The 19,029-nt window shown below is 42.3% G+C and overlaps 1 protein-coding gene across 1 annotated transcript in view; it reads right to left on the reverse strand.

The window, feature by feature from the left end:
• Nucleotides 1–12,935: 12,935 nt before the first annotated feature.
• The window catches only part of LOC115198604 (wiskott-Aldrich syndrome protein family member 3), a 67,523-nt gene continuing 61,429 nt past the window's right edge, over nt 12,936–19,029 (reverse strand). The window contains 4 exon segments of the mRNA XM_075074289.1: nt 12,936–13,454; nt 15,108–15,441; nt 15,443–15,494; nt 15,747–16,046. Of these exon segments, the coding sequence (XP_074930390.1) occupies nt 13,294–13,454; nt 15,108–15,441; nt 15,443–15,494; nt 15,747–16,046 (847 nt within the window). The 3' untranslated portion in view covers nt 12,936–13,293.

The following is a 19,029-nucleotide window of genomic DNA, read 5'->3' on the forward strand; positions in this document are numbered from 1 at the left end:
CCAGTCAATGAGAATGGGGGTGTGCTCGGTCCTCTTTTTCCTGTAGTCCACAATCATCTCCTTTTTCTTGATCATTTTGGGGGAGAGGTTGTTGTCCTGGCACCACACAGCCAGGTCTCTGACCTCCTCCCTATAGACTGTCTCGTCGCTGATCAGGCCTACCATTGTTGTGTCATCTGCAAACTTAATGATGGTGTTGGAGTTGTGCCTGGCCGTGCAGACATGAGTGAAATAGATTATATTCATTATATTTCTATAGGCTCAACACAATCTCTTCAGGAGGGAAAAGGAGTGTGGTTATTTTTCTTATGCAATGCTGTACAGAAACGTATATTTTTATATTCGTCGTCAGGGCATGAGTTTAAACAAACATGGTTGTTACAGTGTGTGCGACTTGTGTGTGTGTGTGTGTGTGTTCGTATTATCAATGGTCAAAATAATTTTCTTGAAACAATGTGTGTTGAATTATGCTAAAAAGTGCCATATTTCTTACCTATTACCGGTGTCTTATTTTGGTTGATGTATTACATGTATTGATCATGTATGTGTTTGTCTCATGTATTTCAAGGTAAATGCATTCACGAGCTATGAAAAAACACGACAGCCTATCACGAGCTATGAAATAACATGATAGCCTATCACCAGCCATGAAAAAACATTACAGCCTATCACGTTTGATCTTGTGTAGAGATGCTATATAAAAGACAAGAGCACTAAAACCAAACTGATCTGGGATCAGCTTACCCCACCCCAATCCCTACCTAACCATAGGAGAAGAGAGCACTGAAAAATTACCTTGAAAATATGAGCTAAATATGAGTTAAGAAAAACTGCAATCGAGGACCTTTGTGGCAGCAAGAATTGCCAAGAAAGAGTATATTTATCAGTGCTCTGTGAATAACAATGTGGAATATAGGAGGAACCTAAACTCATAGGCAATATTCACCAGAGTAGAGCAGACACATTAACGTGCCATTCTGAGAGCACATTAACGTGCCAAAAAAGACATATCAATAATCACTCTAAATAGGTCTAATTAAGAAACAATACAATCTTTATTGACCCATTATACAGAGAACAGAAAAAGCAAGATGGACTTACATAAAAAGAAGAAGAAAAAAGGGGGGGAAGCAGCAATGAACGTCACACTGTCTATCTGGTTACAGGTGACGTCATTGCTGAGAAGAGAAGAGAGGAAAAGGTCATTTCAAAGACACTTTCTGCCTGTTTCCCAAATTGAACACTAATCCCTATATAGTGCACTCCATTTGATCAGGACCCACATAGGGCTCTAGTCAAAAGTAGTGCACTACATAGGAAATAGGGTGCCAACATAGTGCACTATATAGGGAATAGGGTGCAAAAGTAGTGCAATACATAGGGAATAGGGGCCAAAGTAGTGCACTACCTTGGGACTAAGGTGCCATGTCAGACTGGGCTCCTCTCTCTGTAACATTTCACAAATCCTACCCAGAATAAATCTGTCTCCAAACTATAAATAGCAAGCTGAAAGCGATGTTTACCCCCTGAGCAACTTGAAAATCCTCTCATTGCTCCATTAGACAAGAAGCGTCTCTCTCTGTCCCCCTCTCCCTCCCCCCCTCTCTCCTTCATGCCTAGCCCTCCTGCCTTTCTCTTCCTCCTCTCTCCTTCCTTCTTTCTCTCTGACAGATCTGAGAATAATGTAAAGCTGGATTCTGTTTCGAATGCTTTTGCTGCTTTACAAAAGAACCCCACTAAACCTAAGCCACCTGCACTTATGAGAAAATGTGTGTGTGTGAAGCGCTTTCAGCACTTGGAGAAGCGTTATAAATCCCATTCATGAAAACGTTAGAACATTTTAAAATGTAATGTTGGGCTATTTTCTCTCCCTGTCACCCCTTTCACTAAGATATTGTCTATAGCAGTACCTGAGAGCTAAACTTCACTGGGACCATGTATGGCCTTCACAGATTAAACAGTGTTTATGGTGCATTATCGTTGTTTCTTGGGGTGAATCCTAACTTCCATAAGTTTTCACTTAGTCATGCATTGATGTCAACCGGTGACTAAGTGAAAATGCAACTTATGTAAGTGGAAGTTAGGATTTGTCCCTCATAGACTAAGGAAGTCGGGCCCTGAGCAAAGGATGTGATTGGCTGATGATACTGTGATGTAACAGAGCTAACATCTTGTTGTTGTTCTTACTGGCTATGTCCCAAATGACTCCCTATCTCCAATAGAGAGCAATAGTAAAATGGCGTCTTTTTGTAGGCACCAACTCCGCGAGGGACAAAGCCTATGGGTAAATTAATGGCGTTTTGGATAAATGCTGAAAATATGGTCTGTGGTAAACACAGGCTTAGATCTTATATCTTAGGTTCTATGAGAATCATTTTCATCAGCTAACGTCACTTTTTGTGAATTTTTAAGCTTTTATGTAACAAAAAAAGCACATAAAGGCTTCAAAATTCATAAAGGTCATATTAACTGACTGATGTTATCTCATGGAACGAAACGTATAACATTTCCTAAGCCTGTGTTAACCTGAGACCTTATTTTCGGCGTTTATCCAAAACCGCTATTCTTTTCCCATTCATTTTCCCTTTAGCAATGGATGGCAAGCTCTATAAAGTGCACTACTTTTTAACAAAAGTATTAGACTATGTGGGGAATAGGGAGTCATTTGTGACACAGCCCGAATCATGTTTTTATTTTCTTCTTTGTATTGTGAAATATCAATGTGATGATGACAAAGTACAATGCACTTCATGGTTGTCTTCCAAATGGCACCCTATTCCTTATATACTGCACTACTTTTGACCAGAGCTTTATGGGCCCTGGTCAAAAGTAGTGCACTACATAGGTAATAGGATGCCATTTGGGATGCACAATATGAGCGAGACAAGTTACACATTGCACTATAAGTGTTGAATGTATAATAATACTAATATTGCCGACAAATGATTTATTTTTCCTATTGCAAATAAATTCAAGAAATCGAAAAGAAAAAAACAAGTGAGAGTAATTTGCCAAATAAACTGATACAGATGAAAGAAGCTAAATTATTTTTGTGTGCTTTGCTCTCTTGCATGTGTCACTGTCTGTTGGGTCGAGTGCGTGTGTGTGTGCAGATCGTGTAGAATATCTTGTGTGTGTCTGTGTATGTGTGAGAGAGTATGTGTGTGATATGTGCCTACGTGTCTCTGAGCATGTCCTACGAGTGATGATGATATACTGTGCCTTCAGAAAGTTTTCACACCCCTTGAGTTTTTGATTTTGTGTTACTGGCCTACACACAATATCCCATCATGTCAAAGTGTAATAATGTTTTAGAAATGTTTAGAAATAAATTACAAATGAAAAGCTGAAATGTCTTCAGTCAATAAGTATTCAACCCCTTTGTTATGGCAAGCCTAAATACATTCAGGAGTAAAAATTTGCTTAACAAGTCACATAATAGGTTGCATATAGGTTGCATGGACTCAATCTGTGTGCAATGAGCGTTGAACATGATTTTTGAATGACTACCTCATCTCTATACCCCACACATACAATTAATTATCTGTAAGGTCCCTCAGTCGAGCAGTGAATTTGAAACACAGATTCAACCAAAAGACCAGGGAGTTTTCTAATTCCTCGCAAAGAAGGGTGCCGATTGGTAAAAAAAAAAGCAGACACTAAATATCCCTTTGAGCATGGTGAAGTTATTAATTACACTTTGGATGTTGTAACAATACACCCAGTCACTACAAACATACAGGTGTCCTTCCTAACTCAGTTGCCGGAGAGGAAGGAAACCACTGAAGGATTTCATCATAAGACCAATGGTGACTTTAAAACAGTTACTGAGTTTAATGGCTGTGATAGGAGAAAACTGAGGACGGATCAACAACATAGTTACTAAACAATAATAACCTAAATGACAGAGTGAAAAGAAGGAAGCCTGTACAAAATATTCCAAAACATGCATCCTGTTTGAATAAGGCACTAAAGTAAAACTTCTAAAAATGTGTCAAAGAAAGGAACTCTCTGTCCTTAGTAGGGCTGTGGTGGTCATGCCATTTTGTCAGCCGGTGATTGTCAAGCAAATAACTGCCGGTCTCACGGTAATTGACCGTTTATTAACATAAACACATTTAGCATTTCCTGGCTTGCACGCATAGCCTACAAGCCACTGATGCAGACCTTTGGAACATCTACATATTAATAAGTCTAATAAATCCATCTAATATAGCCTACACCATCACAATGAACCCATTATTTATAAACATGAAATTAAGAAAAATGTGTATATTTAAGAAGAACAGAATAGCATACTCTGGGTTGTCCTTATGTTAGGCCCTGACCTGGCTATGCCATATGGCTGTGGACTACACTTGCTCATTTAGCAGACAAGATTTGCTTAGAATTCAGTGGCACTATTTTTTATTACTTTATAGTATGAAGAATGCAATTGAACATAGCTGAATAAAATAGAAAGGATATTTTCTCCAAATTATTTGAGGGAAAGTCAGAGTGATTAGATGGACAATAGAGTGCGGAGTACCAGGCAGTCAGCATGTTTGGCAGACTACTAATGACCATGAGCAGCATCAGAGCTTGGAGAAGCCTAATTACCATGACTAAATGGTCACATGGAATTTGACTGCCATCGTGACTCGTGACCACCGGTGTGGCGGTAATATGGTCACCATAACAGCCCTAGTCCTGAATACAAAGAGTTATGTTTGGGGCAAATCCAACACTACACATCACTGAGTACCTTAATTCATATTTTCACGCATGGGGCATCATCTTATGGGTATCCTTGTCATCGGCAAGGACTAGGGAGTTTTTTGGGATGAAAAGAAACGGAATAGAGCTAAGGACAGCAAAATCCTGTGTGTGTGTGTGTGTGTGTGTGTGTACACTGAGTATTAAAAGGTCTGGTAATAAAATATAGCAAAACTCTCACTGGTTATATCCCAAATGGCATACTATTCCCTAGTATATAGGGTACCTAGGAAATGTCCCCACGAGGGAAAATGTTCCTTGTTTTACTATCCCTGTGGGGACTTTGGGGATTTCCGGTAGCCACGCCACAGGAAAAGTAATATAAGCACACACACACACCACACACACACACACGTTTGGTTTACTATCCTTTTGGGGACCAAACAGTTAACCCTAACCCTATTCCCATTCAAAATCCTGTTTTACCTAACCCTTAACCCTAATCATAACCCCTAACACTAACCCTAACTGTAACGCTAACACAAAACCTAACCCCTATGCCTAAAATAGCTTTTTTCCTTGTGGGGACTGGAGAAATGACTTGTGGTCCCCACAAAGATAGTAAAACCAAATAAAAACACACACACACACACACACACACACACTAATGTGTGATAGCTAACTACAGAGTGGTGCAGCTCTGTCTCTCCACAAATTGTGACACAGAAGGTTGGGGGAGAGGACCGAGACAGCACTGTCGGCACGAACACCTAAACCAACACACACACACACCTCTACCTAGGCTAGGAGCGAGGCGGAGAGAGGAGGACATGGGGAGAGAATTCCTACGCTAGCCAGACTCCTTCACTCACATTTGCAGAGGTCTCCTACAGAGAGAAACAGTACCCCCCTGTGGCCAGATGAAGGAAGTGCAGGTACAGGCAGGAAGACGCTACAGAGCTGGGAAATACTCAGGCAGGCAGGTCCATCCACCCACAGACAGACATAGGCTAAATCCCAAATGACCCCCTTCCCCTCGCCCCTCGGCCCTCCATTTGCACGTTTACTTGCGCCTCCTCCATATGCACAAGTGTCCCAAAACTGAAGGAGTGAAAATGATCGAGGGTGTAGGGGCTAATTAGCAACAAGCTCTCACGGTCTCACTGCAGAATAAGACGATTCATCCACGTTCTCCAAACATAACATTTAGAAGTTGTGCCAAACCTAGAATTTCCAGTGGCGTGTATTCATGGATGCCAAGGGAAACCAGGCTTCCCCCAAATTTGTAAATTAAAAAAAAATAAAAACAAGTAATAATTTATCTTTCGTCTCTCTATGTTTCATAATTGTCCTTCAATTCGCAAGAGGCTGAATGTATCTCACAGGAGAAAGCATCTGAGCAAGCGAAACAGCGCCATCTTGTCTCTCTACGTGTAGGCCATCTGATGCTGCTGCCCGTAGCACTAAAAGCAAGGGAAGCCAGTGAGCATCTGGCCTCTTGACAAAAAAAGTCTAAAATATTAACCAATCAGCGTTGAACTAACTGAGTGAGCTCAACTGTGAATGGTCCTGGCGCACCAAAAAAAAAAAGTGTAAAGGGAAGCCAGCTTGGATTTTTGCGTCACTCTTATCAAATCCGATTGAGAGCATACATCATTGACAGAAAAACTAGAATTGTTGCATCTCGTTGGGTTGTTGTCCTCCGGTGGATAGCTAGCCAGCTAGCAACATTTTTCCCTGTCCTAAATTAGCCATGAATAGAGATATGGATTTGGACTTGTGGTTTTACTTAATTCTCCAGTACTGGCCAATGTTTATGACAGCGATTCTGATCCGACCATTAATTCATACATTGTTGTGCCCCTGGCCTGACAGGTTGGAAGTTAAATATTTGGCTAGATGTAGAAGGCTAATGTTAACTAGCTAATGTTGCCCATGAATGAAAGTTAGGCTAGCGAGCAACCATTTTAGCCAGGTAGCCTAGGACAACCAAAAATAAAAGTGTGTACTGTATGACAGAGTGATAGACCGTTTCATCAACATGAAAGAGAGGATGGCATTGGCGTTTCTCTGCACACACACACACACAGAAATCAGAACCATGGACAGCCACATCCTATTAAGCTGACGTTGATTGGACTAAATTGTTTTTGGTATCTTTCAGTTGTCACTGTATTAGACTAAGCAGAGGTGATTTGATGATGATGAAATGTTGAAGTTAAAATGGTGCTGGAATAGTGGAGGCAGTTCCTGTTTTCGGTAACTCTGTGGTTTTAAACCAATATTTACGCAAGACTTTAGTTCTGGGTTAACCCGAGATTATTCACCGACTACCTCTACCTCTCTTTCTCCCGCTCTTCTATTTACATGCATCTACCTCTCCCTCCCCATCTCTCTCACTACCCCCCTGTGGTCATATAAGGGAAGTGCAGGTACAGGCAGGAAGACGCCAGAGCTGGGAAATACTGGCTGGGAAATACGCACATCCACCTCCCACGTAATCCGCAAATCCATTCAACCCCACACACTAGCTCTACCTTTGTCCATCTCTCTATGTCCCTCCCTCTTTCTCTCTCTCTCTGACAAACCCACAACACATTAGTATTAATTTCACAGCAACTCAGTAAACTCTCCTCTTTTTCTCTCTTGCAGTCGTCGCCCACACGACCAACACTCTTTCTTTCTTCTCGCACTTTCACAGCAGATACCCCGTTCTCTTTCCCTCCTCTCCCCGTTCCCCTTTTTCTTTCTCTTTCTCTCACTCCACTTTCTCGAGTGAGTCCTCCATCTGTAGCAGGGTGCTGTTTGTGTTTGAGTATGTGTGCATGTGTGTGGAGCGCCTCTATATGCTAGATAGCACAGGTGGTGATTATATCACTACCTCTTTACCACTGAGTCACGGGCCACACACACACACACACACACACACACACACACACACACACACACACACACACACACACACCTTATGACCCTTCTGCGATCAACTCAATAACCCTGGAAATGACTAATCAGTGACCCCCCTCCTAACCCCTAATCTCAGAATGGACCTGGGTACTTCCAGGAATTTAACCGGAACGAACCATTGCGACACAGACGGGGTTAACACAACGATGCAGAGACTATTATGACATGACATTAGAGTTAATACAGTGACGCCCGAAGAGGGCCCATAGGAGTCTGGTCAAAAGTAGCGCACTACGTAGGGAATAGGGTGCCATTTCGGACACATCCAGTGACATATTTCTCCCCTTTCATGACAAACATTAAGAGGAGACTATAAAATATCGGTGACTCGCTGTTAAAGACGATGTGGACATTTTTGGATGATGAAGCCACTGAACCCTGTTTGGATGATGGAAGGTATGGTGGAAAACTGCAAGATTATGTTTTAATACTGTTTTATGCATCAAATAAAACGTTTGTAAGTACTCTCTCATCTGTGTCTGTGGGACTGAGTTGGGCCTCTGGGGCTTGGCACTGGCAATTGATTTATGATGGCTTTGGTGATAAAACCTACAGCCTGCATTCCACTGAATGATTTGTGTCTGTGAAATGCTGGCCTGTCGGCCAGGGCCAGGTGAACCCTCCCTCCAGTTTCTCTCCAACATGCAGTTGAACACTGGAATTCAGAAATTGTGATGAGGACCCAGTGTCCCATGTTGCATTGGTATCATCTGTGTGTTAAGGAGTGTGAATTTGAGAAGATAACTCTGTATAAACAAGCAGTAAATGACCTAGAGACAGAAACCTGGCGCAATGTGAATCTTGCGGCCTGTTGCTTGATAGCACAAAAAAAGGTGGGTTATTGTTTAATGACAGTGTCATATTTCTCACTCTTTGTGATGATGAAGATGTGGCCATGTTTGATGATGAAGCCACTGAACCCTGTTGTAATGTTGGAAAGACATGCCTGCCAAAAAACATCTATAAATAGGCAGGTTTCCATTGAACCAGGTTTATCCGATAAAAGCAATGTTGCAAAAAAACATTGCTACATGTGTAAAGGAAACATCAGCTATAAGACAAATATTCTAAAAGATCAACAAAAAATGGTATCTGTTTGACAGAGGTGAATTTATTATTGCAACAACTGATGGAAACAGTGTTTCTTTGTCCCCATGTGCAGTTGCAAACCGTGGTGTGGCTTTCTTATGGCGGTTTTGGAGCAGTGGCTTCTTCCTTGCTGAGCGGCCTTTCAGGTTATGTCGATATAGGACTTGTTTTACTGTGGATATAGATACTTTTGTACCTATTTCCTCCAGGATCTTCACAAGGTCCTTTGCTGTTGTTCTGGGATTGATTTGCACTTTTCGCACCAAAGTACGTTCATCTCTAGGAGACGGAACGCGTCTCCATCCTGAGCGGTATGACGGCTGCGTGGTCCCATGGTGTTTATACTTGCGTAGTATTGTTTGTATAGATGAACGTGGTACCTTCAGGCGTTTGGACATTTCTCCCAAGGATGAACCAGACTTGTGGAGGTCTGCAATTTTTTTCTGAGGTCTTGGCTGATTTCTTTTGATTTTCCCATGATGTCAAGCAAAGAGGCACCGAGTTTGAAGGTAGGTCTTGAAATCCATCCACTGGTATACCTCCAATTGACTCAAATGATGTCAATTAGCCTGTCAGAAGCTTCTAAAGCCATGACATACTTTTCTGGAATTTTCCAAGCTGTTTAAAGGAACAGTCAACTTCGTGTATGTAAACTTCTGACCATTGGAATTGTGATACAGTGAATTATAAGTGAAATAATCTGACTGTAAACAATTGTTGGAAAAAATACTTGTCATGCACAAAGTAGATGTCCTAACCGACTTGCCAAAACTATAGTTTGTTAACAAGAAATTTGTGGAAAACGAGTTTTAATGACTCCAACATAAGTGTATGTAAACTTCCGACTTCAACTGTGTGTATATATATATAATTTATTAATTTCTTCTTTGTCAGAATGCAGGAAGACTTCTTCCCCCACCACATCCCTCCTCAAATAATTCAATAAGTAGGCTACACAGTCAGAATATTCTTCACATTTATTATTAGCTATTAATACATGCATACTTTGCCTACAGTTTGTTTCGTGTAATACAGACATTTTTTCTCTCTATCTAGATACCCAAATTCTTTACAAGCAGTTTCTTACCAAAATTCTATACAATTTCATTTAAAACACAGAATATTAGTTATATACAGCTTTAGAGATACTGAGTTAAATTGACTTGGTTTGAGTTATATTGACTTCGGCTACTAATGACACCCTATCCTCCATATATGCTAGCGCACTACTTTTAGTACAAAGTAGTATTTAATCAAAAGTAGTGCATTCCATGGAGAATATGGTATAATTTGAGACTGGGCCTTAGAAGTTGTATATTTACCATGTTGGCACTAATAGTTCCAAGACATTCTAGTTTAGAATGCAAATTATAACTTTGTTGTCATGAAACTACAATGTTTGTTGCTATTTTTTGTTGTTGTTATCACATTCCAGTTGTTCTTATGTAGGATCAGCATAGTATCCCCAACCCTCACCATTAGGGGTAAAACCACAAAACTGACATAAGATCAGTGTTTATAATTCAACTTACTCATACTGTATTTATGTTCAGTTGGGATATATTTTAAAGGTGCAATGTCCTTTTTAATTTGTTTCTTATCCCGTGTCACGTTGAAACAACGCAAAATAAAGTATATTCAGTGCGTGTCTTTTCTCAATGTCTTTCTTTCTTCATTTTAAAACCTGTACTTATTAAAAGCCTTATGATCAGGGATCATCCCTGATTATAGTTTGGTTGCAAACTCATTTTGCCCTAGGGGTCACATTAAATCATTTCGGGGGGAACATTTGTCTCGTGGGCCAGAAGTTTGATACCCCTGCACTAAAACCAAATACAGAATTAACAAATACAGAATTAACAAACAAATAAAGTCAGCAAAGTCTAGTGGTTTGAATTGTTGTTTAAACGTTGTTGAGACAACATGAGTAACGTTAGATGAGTTAGCTAGGCAGCTGTACAATGCTACTTCATATAGCAAACAAATAGCTGATGCTTGAGTATAGATATAATGAACCATGTCAAATATTGAGACTGATTACACACAATTCATTACCCACAATTCCACATGCCCTGAAAAAATTTGCACTTGAAAATACATCAACTCACTGCATCATACTGAACTAGTATGTCCGTTCACTCCCATATAGAGTAAATGTTGCTGATACAAACCTATAGTGTTATCTTAAAACATTCATTTTAAAACTTGTGTTAAAGTGTAAAGCCATATTTAAAAGCACTGCACACTGGTATTTTATTTTATGAGCTGGGTTTTGTTTTATGAGTTTGTTGTTGTTTACAAGTGGAGAGGAGGTGGATTGTGTTGAGTTGTTAAGAGGGATCCTATGCAGTTTCACACACTATGGTATCCCAGGGTGCATCACACCCACCCCTCATGTGTTGCAGTGACAATCCACCGGAACATTGTCTGTCTGTCTTCTAAAATTAGCATTATCGAGGGCAACTATCTGACATTTCTAATGATTAGTGTTAGTTACTATGGGTACATATTTGCATATTTATGTGCCATATAAAATAAATAACTGAATGAATAACCAAATAAAACATGAATGTGTCACCCACCTTTCATCTCCCTTCCTCACTTGTGCTCCTCTATGTATTTACAATTAATCCCTTCCCTCCATTTCAGACCATTTCATTTAGTTTACTTCAGCAAAGTGAAGTTGAGTTCTAGATTGTTGTAGTGTTGTACTGTACAGTCGTGGCCAAAAGTTTTGAGAATGACACAAATATTAATTTTCACAAAACCTGCTGCCTCAGTGTCTTTAGATATTTTTGTCAGATGTTACTATGGAATACAGAAGTATAATTACAAGCATTTCATAAGTGTCAAAGGCTTTTATTGACAATTACATGAAGTTGATGCAAAGAGTCAATATTTGCAGTGTTGACACTTCTTTTTCAAGACCTCTGAAATCCATCCTGGCATGCTGTCAATTAACTTCTGGGCCACATCCTGACTGATGGCAGCCCATTCTTGCATAATCAATGCTTGGAGTTTGTCAGAATTTGTGGGTTTTTGTTTGTCCACCCGCCTCTTGAGGATTGACCACAAGTTCTCAATGGGATTAAGGTCTGGGGAGTTTCCTGGCCATGGACCCAAAATATCGATGTTTTTTTCCCCGAGCCGAAAAGGCATTGTTCGTCACCAAACTGTTCCTGGATGGTTGGGAGAAGTTGCTCTCGGAGGATGTATTGGTACCATTCTTTATTCATGGCTGTATTCTTAGGCAAAATTGTGAGTGAGCCCACTCCCTTGGCTGAGAAGCAACCCCACACATGAATGGTCTCAGGATGGTTTACTGTTGGCATGGCACAGGACTGATGGTAGCGCTCACCTTGTCTTCTCCAGACAAGCATTTTTTTCCGGATGCCCCAAACAATCGGAAAGGGGATTCATCAGAGAAAATGACTTTACCCCAGTCCTCAGCAGTCCAATCCCTGTAACTTTTGCAGAATATCAGTCTGTCCCTGATGTTTTTCCTGGAGAGAAGTGGCTTCTTTGCTGCCCTTCTTGACACCAGGCCATCCTCCAAAAAAGTATTTGCCTCACTGTGCGTGCAGATGCACTCACACCTGCCTGCTGCCATTCCTGAGCAAGCTCTGTACTAGTGGTGCCCCGATCCCGCAGCTGAATCAACTTTAGGAAACGGTCCTGGCGCTTGCTGGACTTTCTTGGGCGCCCTGAAGCCTTCTTCACAACAATTGAACCACTCTCCTTGAAGATCTTGATGATCTGATAAATGGTTGATTTAGGTGCAATCTTACTGGCAGCAATATCCTTGCCTGTGAGGCCCTTTTTGTGCAAAGCAATGATGGCGGCACGTGTTTCCTTGCAGGTAACCATGGTTTACAGAGGAAGAACAATGATTCCAAGCACCACCATCCTTTTGAAGCTTCCAGTCTTGTTATTCGAACTCAATCAGCATGACAGAGTGATCTCCAGCCTTGTCCTCCAACACTCACACCTGTGTTAACGAGAGAATCACTGACATGATGTCAGCTGGTCCTTTTGTGGCAGGGCTGAAATGCAGTGTAAATGTTTTTGGGGGATTCAGTTCATTTGCATGGCAAAGAGGGACTTTGCAATTAATTGCAATTCATCTGATCACTCTTCATAACATTCTGGAGTATATGCAAATTGCCATCATACAAACTGAGGCAGCAGACTTTGTGAAAATTAATATTTGTGTCATTGTCAAAACTTTTGGCCACGACTGTACACTGGTATGTACTGTAGTCCTCTACTATAGCATTGCTTGATTGACTGTGTTATAGTGCTTGAGTAGAAGTCATGTAGTGGGTTTAGCAATACTACTCAAGCACACAACAATGTGCTAGAGTGGGGGAGTTAGGTAGGTTGGGGGTTGGTCTATCCCTTTAAAGTCTGTGTGTGTGTGTGGTGGGCAACAGAAATTTAATTCAATAATTTTGAATAAAGTTTTGAACACCCTTTACTCACAAGCACCTCCACTTGACCCCTAACCCTTGTCCCCCTTAACCTATTGACCGCTGACCCATTTCAGTCGGACCACTCCCCGTTGTCCTCCCCGCCGGAGTCGGAATCTGATTCACTGTACTCGACGGCGATGCGACGTGATAGGATGGTGGCCACGTCATTTCCAACTGGCTCTCTCTTCGCTTCCTGCTCTCTCTGTTCCTGGACCTTCCTCAACTGGATACCTGGAGAGATGGAAGGAGGGAAGGTTTGAAGGAGGGAGTGAGGGGTTAGATAGATGCATACATATGAAGCTGTGTGTGTGTAACAGCATTGCTTCCGTCCCTGTCCCTCACTGGGCTTGAACCAGAGATCCTCTGAACACATGGACAGCGTGTCACCCACAGAAGCAGCCTTACCTGTTGCAAAATCCCTGTAACTTTCAGAAAGTTTCCAGGTTTTTTCCCCCTCACAATGCTGTGAATCTTTCAACCAGAATTTCTGGAAAAACCTGGGAATTTTGCAACCCTACGGTGCACCAAAGCATAGCTTCTAAGTGGAATGATCTTCTTCTAGGTCTCATCACAAAAGGGAAGATACAAACACACAGCTAACTAGTGTTGTCACGATACCAGAATTTTGACTTCGATACCGATACCAGGTTTAGTATCACGATACTCAATACCATCATGATACTCGATACAGATAAACAGAAACTCAGCTACTGCTCTGTTCAATCGTTGGTAATCTTTTGAGTTCAATATCATTACATTATAATTTTTTTATGTCAATATTTCAGGCAACTATGTACACATTAATACACCAATTATACAATTCTGCAATCAATCTTACTACATAACGGTAATTTATTTATTTGAATGGTAAAATCTCTATTGATAAACTGGGTAAATCAAGGGCCTGCAGATGACAAAATCTGTGTCCCATTCATTTGGGACTTATAGAAGAAGCAATTTCTTATTTCATAAAAGTGTGCGGTGTCTCTTCAAGACCCAGTGTTGAGGTTATTTAAGAGGCACATGCACTCAAGTCAGTTGGAGGTAGAGAAATGATGCGAGGGAGGCGATGTGAATGAATAAAGTTTTTGGTGACAATCAGCTTTGAAATCAGTATAATTTACATTATGGTTTGCATTTTATGACAAACAAAGCTAGCAAGGAAAGTTAGCCTACAACGCTGGAAGTTACCGGTTACTTCTTGCATTGTAAAGTGTTCTAGCCTTTATAGACATTGTTTTGCGAACAGTAATAAACATTTTCAACATTTCTACATGCCGTGATGCATTATTCAAGTGTGATAACATTCTGTGCAGCATAAGTGGTGAACCAACATGATGCAGTCCAGACTCCCAGTGAGTGCAGTGGTTCCTCAGGACAGGCTAGAGCTAGCAATGAGTAAGTGGAGCAGGCACAGTGCTCTGGCGCTATAAAGGACATCCGCTGCGCTGATAGACAGACTTGATCCTCTAAATAAGTATACAACGTGACACATTTGACATAAGTACCGAAAGTAACAGAAATTCTAGTACTGAGCCGGTTTTCATGTTCCAGTATCAACAAAGTACCGAAGTTTCAGTATATCATGCAACACCACCGAAAACTAGCTAGCCATTTCACATACGCTAAATGTACTCATTCACAAGCGGATACACATGTATCCATGCACACACGCACACACATACCCTCTATCGGTCTCACCTCTGCGTATGGCTGCCAGCAGTTCACTGCGAGCATTGCTGATCGGAAGCACACCTAAGCACACACACACACACACACACACACACACACAAAAACAAACTTAAACAAGAAAAAAAAACACATTCACAAACACACCCCCCCACACACAGACACACCCCCCCCCCCCCCCCCAAACTTTCTCACCTCTACGTATGGCAGCCAACAGGTCACTGCGAGCGTCGCTTATCGGAATCATCGGCACCTGGCCCTTCCTGGTGGCAGGAGCTTCTCCACCAATGGCGTGAGCCAGAGACAGGATATGGGAGGGGGGTAGACCAGGTGGGGGAGGAGGGGGTGCAGCGGGAGGGGCACCGGAGGGGGCGTGAGAGGGGGAGGGGACATAGTTGGCAGGGGGGGCGGGGGGAGTAGGGGAGGGACTGTAAGGGCGGGGCAAGACCGCCACGGCCCCGGGGGGAAGAATGGGGGAGGACGAGGTGGAGTCGAAGGCAGTCTGGGCGGACGGGATGAGGGGGGGGGGGAGGGGGAGGGGCAGGGGGGGTGAAGTACTCGGGGATGGCTGATGGCTGGCCGCTAAAGGTAGGAGGAAGAGAAAGACAGAGAGAGAGAGATAAAAAGAACACAATCAGACACGAATTGGCAACAGTGGGCAAATCTGTTGGCTCAATCAAACCTCTTAAAACTAAAATCAAATCAAATCAAATGAAATGTTGTGTCAAAGATATTCTTCTAGAATTACAAAGGCTTCGAGAATTAGAATTCCTAGAATCGACATTCACAGTCAATTTAGTGTTCGGTGATTCTATTTCTATGTGGTGTTCTTACCCATATGCCCTGTAGTCCTTGACTGACTGCTGCCGTGGTCCATTGAGTGCTCCCCCCTCAGAGGAGGCGGGGGGTGCGTGGGGGTGCTGAGTGCGCCCCAGAGAGGCGATATGTCTTCCCCCAGCGACTACACCAGAGGGGAGGTTAGGTCGGGGGTACCCACCCCTGTCTAAGGACTGGGTTTGTGGTGTCTGGGTGAGGTGGGGGACACTGTCGATGGGGTGGGGGGCGGAGGGGGGCTGGGAGGGGTGGTTAGGGCTGGACGGGTAGGAGAGCTCGCCCATGTCTGATGCCACAGACCTAGGAGAGGAGAGTGAGGGTAATGAGGGGTCATTTATTTTACCCAACAGAGGGCAGAAGAGAGCTAGGCTGTGCTTTAGCACGCTGAAGACTGGCCAGTCACTGAACAATTCCTGACACATGTACATTGCATTCGAAAATATTCAGACCCATGACATTTTCCAAATCTTGTTACGTTACAGCCTTATTTAAAAATGTTTTAAATTGTTTTTTTTCTCCCCCATCAAATCTACACACAATACCCCATAATGACAAAGTAAAAACAGGTTCAGATATTTTTGCTAATTTATTAAAAATAATTAAGTGAAATATCACATTTACATAAGTACTCAGACCCTTTACTAAGTAATTTGTTGTAGCACCTTTGGCAGCGATTACAGTCTTCAGTCTTCTTGGGTATGACAATACAAGCTTGGCATACCTGTATTTGGGGAGCTTCTCCCATTCTTCTCTGCAGATCCTCTCCGGGTCGGTCAGGTTGGATGGGGAGCGTCGCTGCACAGCTATTTTCAGGTCTCTCCAGAGATGTTCATCCGGGTTCAAGTCTGGGCTCTGGCTGGGCCTCTAAAGGACATTCAGAGATTTGTCCCGAAGCCACTCCTGCGTTATCTTGGCTGTGTGCTTAGGGTCGTTGTCCTAAGCACACAGTCAGAGGTCCTGAGTACTGTGGAGCAGGTTTTCATCAAGGATCTCTCTGTACTTTGCTCCGCTCATCTTTGCCTCAATTCTGACTAGCCTCCCAGTCCCTGCTGCTGAAAAATATCCCCACAGCATGATGCTGCCACCACCTTGCTTCACTGTAGGGATGGTGCCAGGTTTCCTCCAGATGTGATGCTTGGCATTCAGGCCAAAGAGTTCAATGTTGGTTTCATCAGACCAGAACATCTAGTTTCTCATTGTCTGAGAATCCTTTAGGTGCCTTTTGGCAACTCCAAGCGGGCTGTCATGTGCCTTTTACTGAGGAGTGGCTTCCGTCTGGCCACTCTACCATAAAGGCCTGATTTAGTGATGTGCTGAAGAGATGGTTGTCCTTCTGGAAGGTTCTCAGTCAAAAGTTTGGACGATTAGAGTTGGTATACAGAAGATAGCCCTATTTGCTAAAAGACTAAGTCCATATTATGGCAAGAACAGCTCAAAAAAGCAAAAGAGAAATGTGGACAAATTCAAGAACTTTGAAAGTTTTTCAAGTGCAGTCGCAAAAACCATCAAGCGCTATGATGAAACTGGCTCTCATGAGGACCGCCACAAGAAAGGAAGACCCAGAGTTACCTCTGCTGCACAGGATAAGTTCATTAGAGTTACCAGCCTTAGAAATTGCAGCCTAAATAAATGCTTCAGAGTTCAAGTAACGGGCACACCTCAACATCACCTGTTCAGAAAAGACTGCATGAATCAGGGCTTCATGGTAGAATTGCTGCAAAGAAACCACAACTAAAGGAAACCAATAAGAAGAAGAGACTTGCTTGGGCCAAGAAACACAAGCAATGGACATTAGACCAATGGTAATCTGTCCTTTGGTCTGATGAGACCAAAGTTTACATTTTTGGTTCCAATCGCCATGTCTTTGTGAATGACTGGATGATCTCCGCATGTGTGGTTACCACCGTGAAGCATGGAGGAGGAGGTGTGATGGCGTGGGGGTGGTTTGATGGTGACAATGTCAGTGATTTATTTAGAATTCAATGCACACTTAACCAGCATGGCTACCACAGTATTCTGCAGCGATACGCCATCCCATCTGGTTTGTGCTTAGTGGGACTATCATTTGTTTTTCAACAGGACACTGACCCAACACACCTCCAGGCTGTGTAAGGGCAATTTGGCTAAGAAGTAGAGTGATGGAGTGCTGCATAAGTTGACCTGGTCTCCACAATCACCCACCTTCAACCCAATTCAGATGGTTTGGGATGAGTTGGAGCGCAGAGTGAAGGAAAAGCAGCCAACAAGTACTCAGCATAATTAGGAACTCCTTAAAGACTGTTGGATAAGCATTCCTTATGAGGCTGGTTGAGAGAACGTCAAGAGTATGCAAAGCTGTCAAGGCAAAGGGTGGCTATTTGAAGAATCTCAAATCTCAAATCTATTTTGATTTGTTTAACACTTTTTTGGTTACTACATGATTCCATGTGTGTTATTTAATAGTTGATGTTTTCACCACTATTCTACAATGTAGAAAATAGTAAAAATAAAGAAAACCCTTGAATGAGTAGGTGTGTCCAAACTTTTGACTGGTACTATACAGTTGAAGTCGAAAGTTCACATACACCTTAGCCAAATACATTTAAACTCAGTTTATCACAATTCCTGACATTTAATCCTAGTAAAAATTCCCTGTCTTAGGTCAGTTAGAATGATCACTTTATTTTAAGAATGTGAAATGTCAGAACAATAGTAGAGAATTATTTATTTAATCTTTTATTTCTTTCATCATATTCCCAGTGGGTCAGAAGTTTGGTAGCATTGCCTTTAAAATGTTTAGCTTGGGTCAAACGTTTTGGGTAGCCTTCCACAACCTCCCCACAATAAGTTGGGTGAATTTTTGCCCATTCCTCCTGGTGTAACTGAGTCAGGTTTGTAGGCCTCCTTGCTCGCACACGCTTTTTCAGTTCTGCCCACAAATTTTCTATGGGATTGAGGTCAGGGCTTTGTCATGGCCACTCCAATACCTTGACTTTGTTATCCTTAAGCCATTTTGCCACAACTTTGGAAGTATGCTTGGGGTCATGGTCCATTTGTAAGACACATTTGCGACCAAGCTTTGACTTCCTGACTGATGTCTTGAGATGATGCTTCAATATATCCACAGCATTTTCCTCCCTCATGATGCCATCTATTTTGTGAAGTGCACAAGTCCCTCCCGCAGCAAAGCACCCCCACAACATGATGCTGCCACCCCCGTGCTTCAGGGTTGGGATGGTGTTCTTCAGCTTGCAAGCCTCCCCATTTTTCCTCCAAACATAACGATGGTCATTATATCCAAACA

This window comes from Salmo trutta, chromosome 8, assembly GCF_901001165.1.
Source record: "Salmo trutta chromosome 8, fSalTru1.1, whole genome shotgun sequence".
NCBI lineage: Eukaryota > Metazoa > Chordata > Actinopteri > Salmoniformes > Salmonidae > Salmo > Salmo trutta.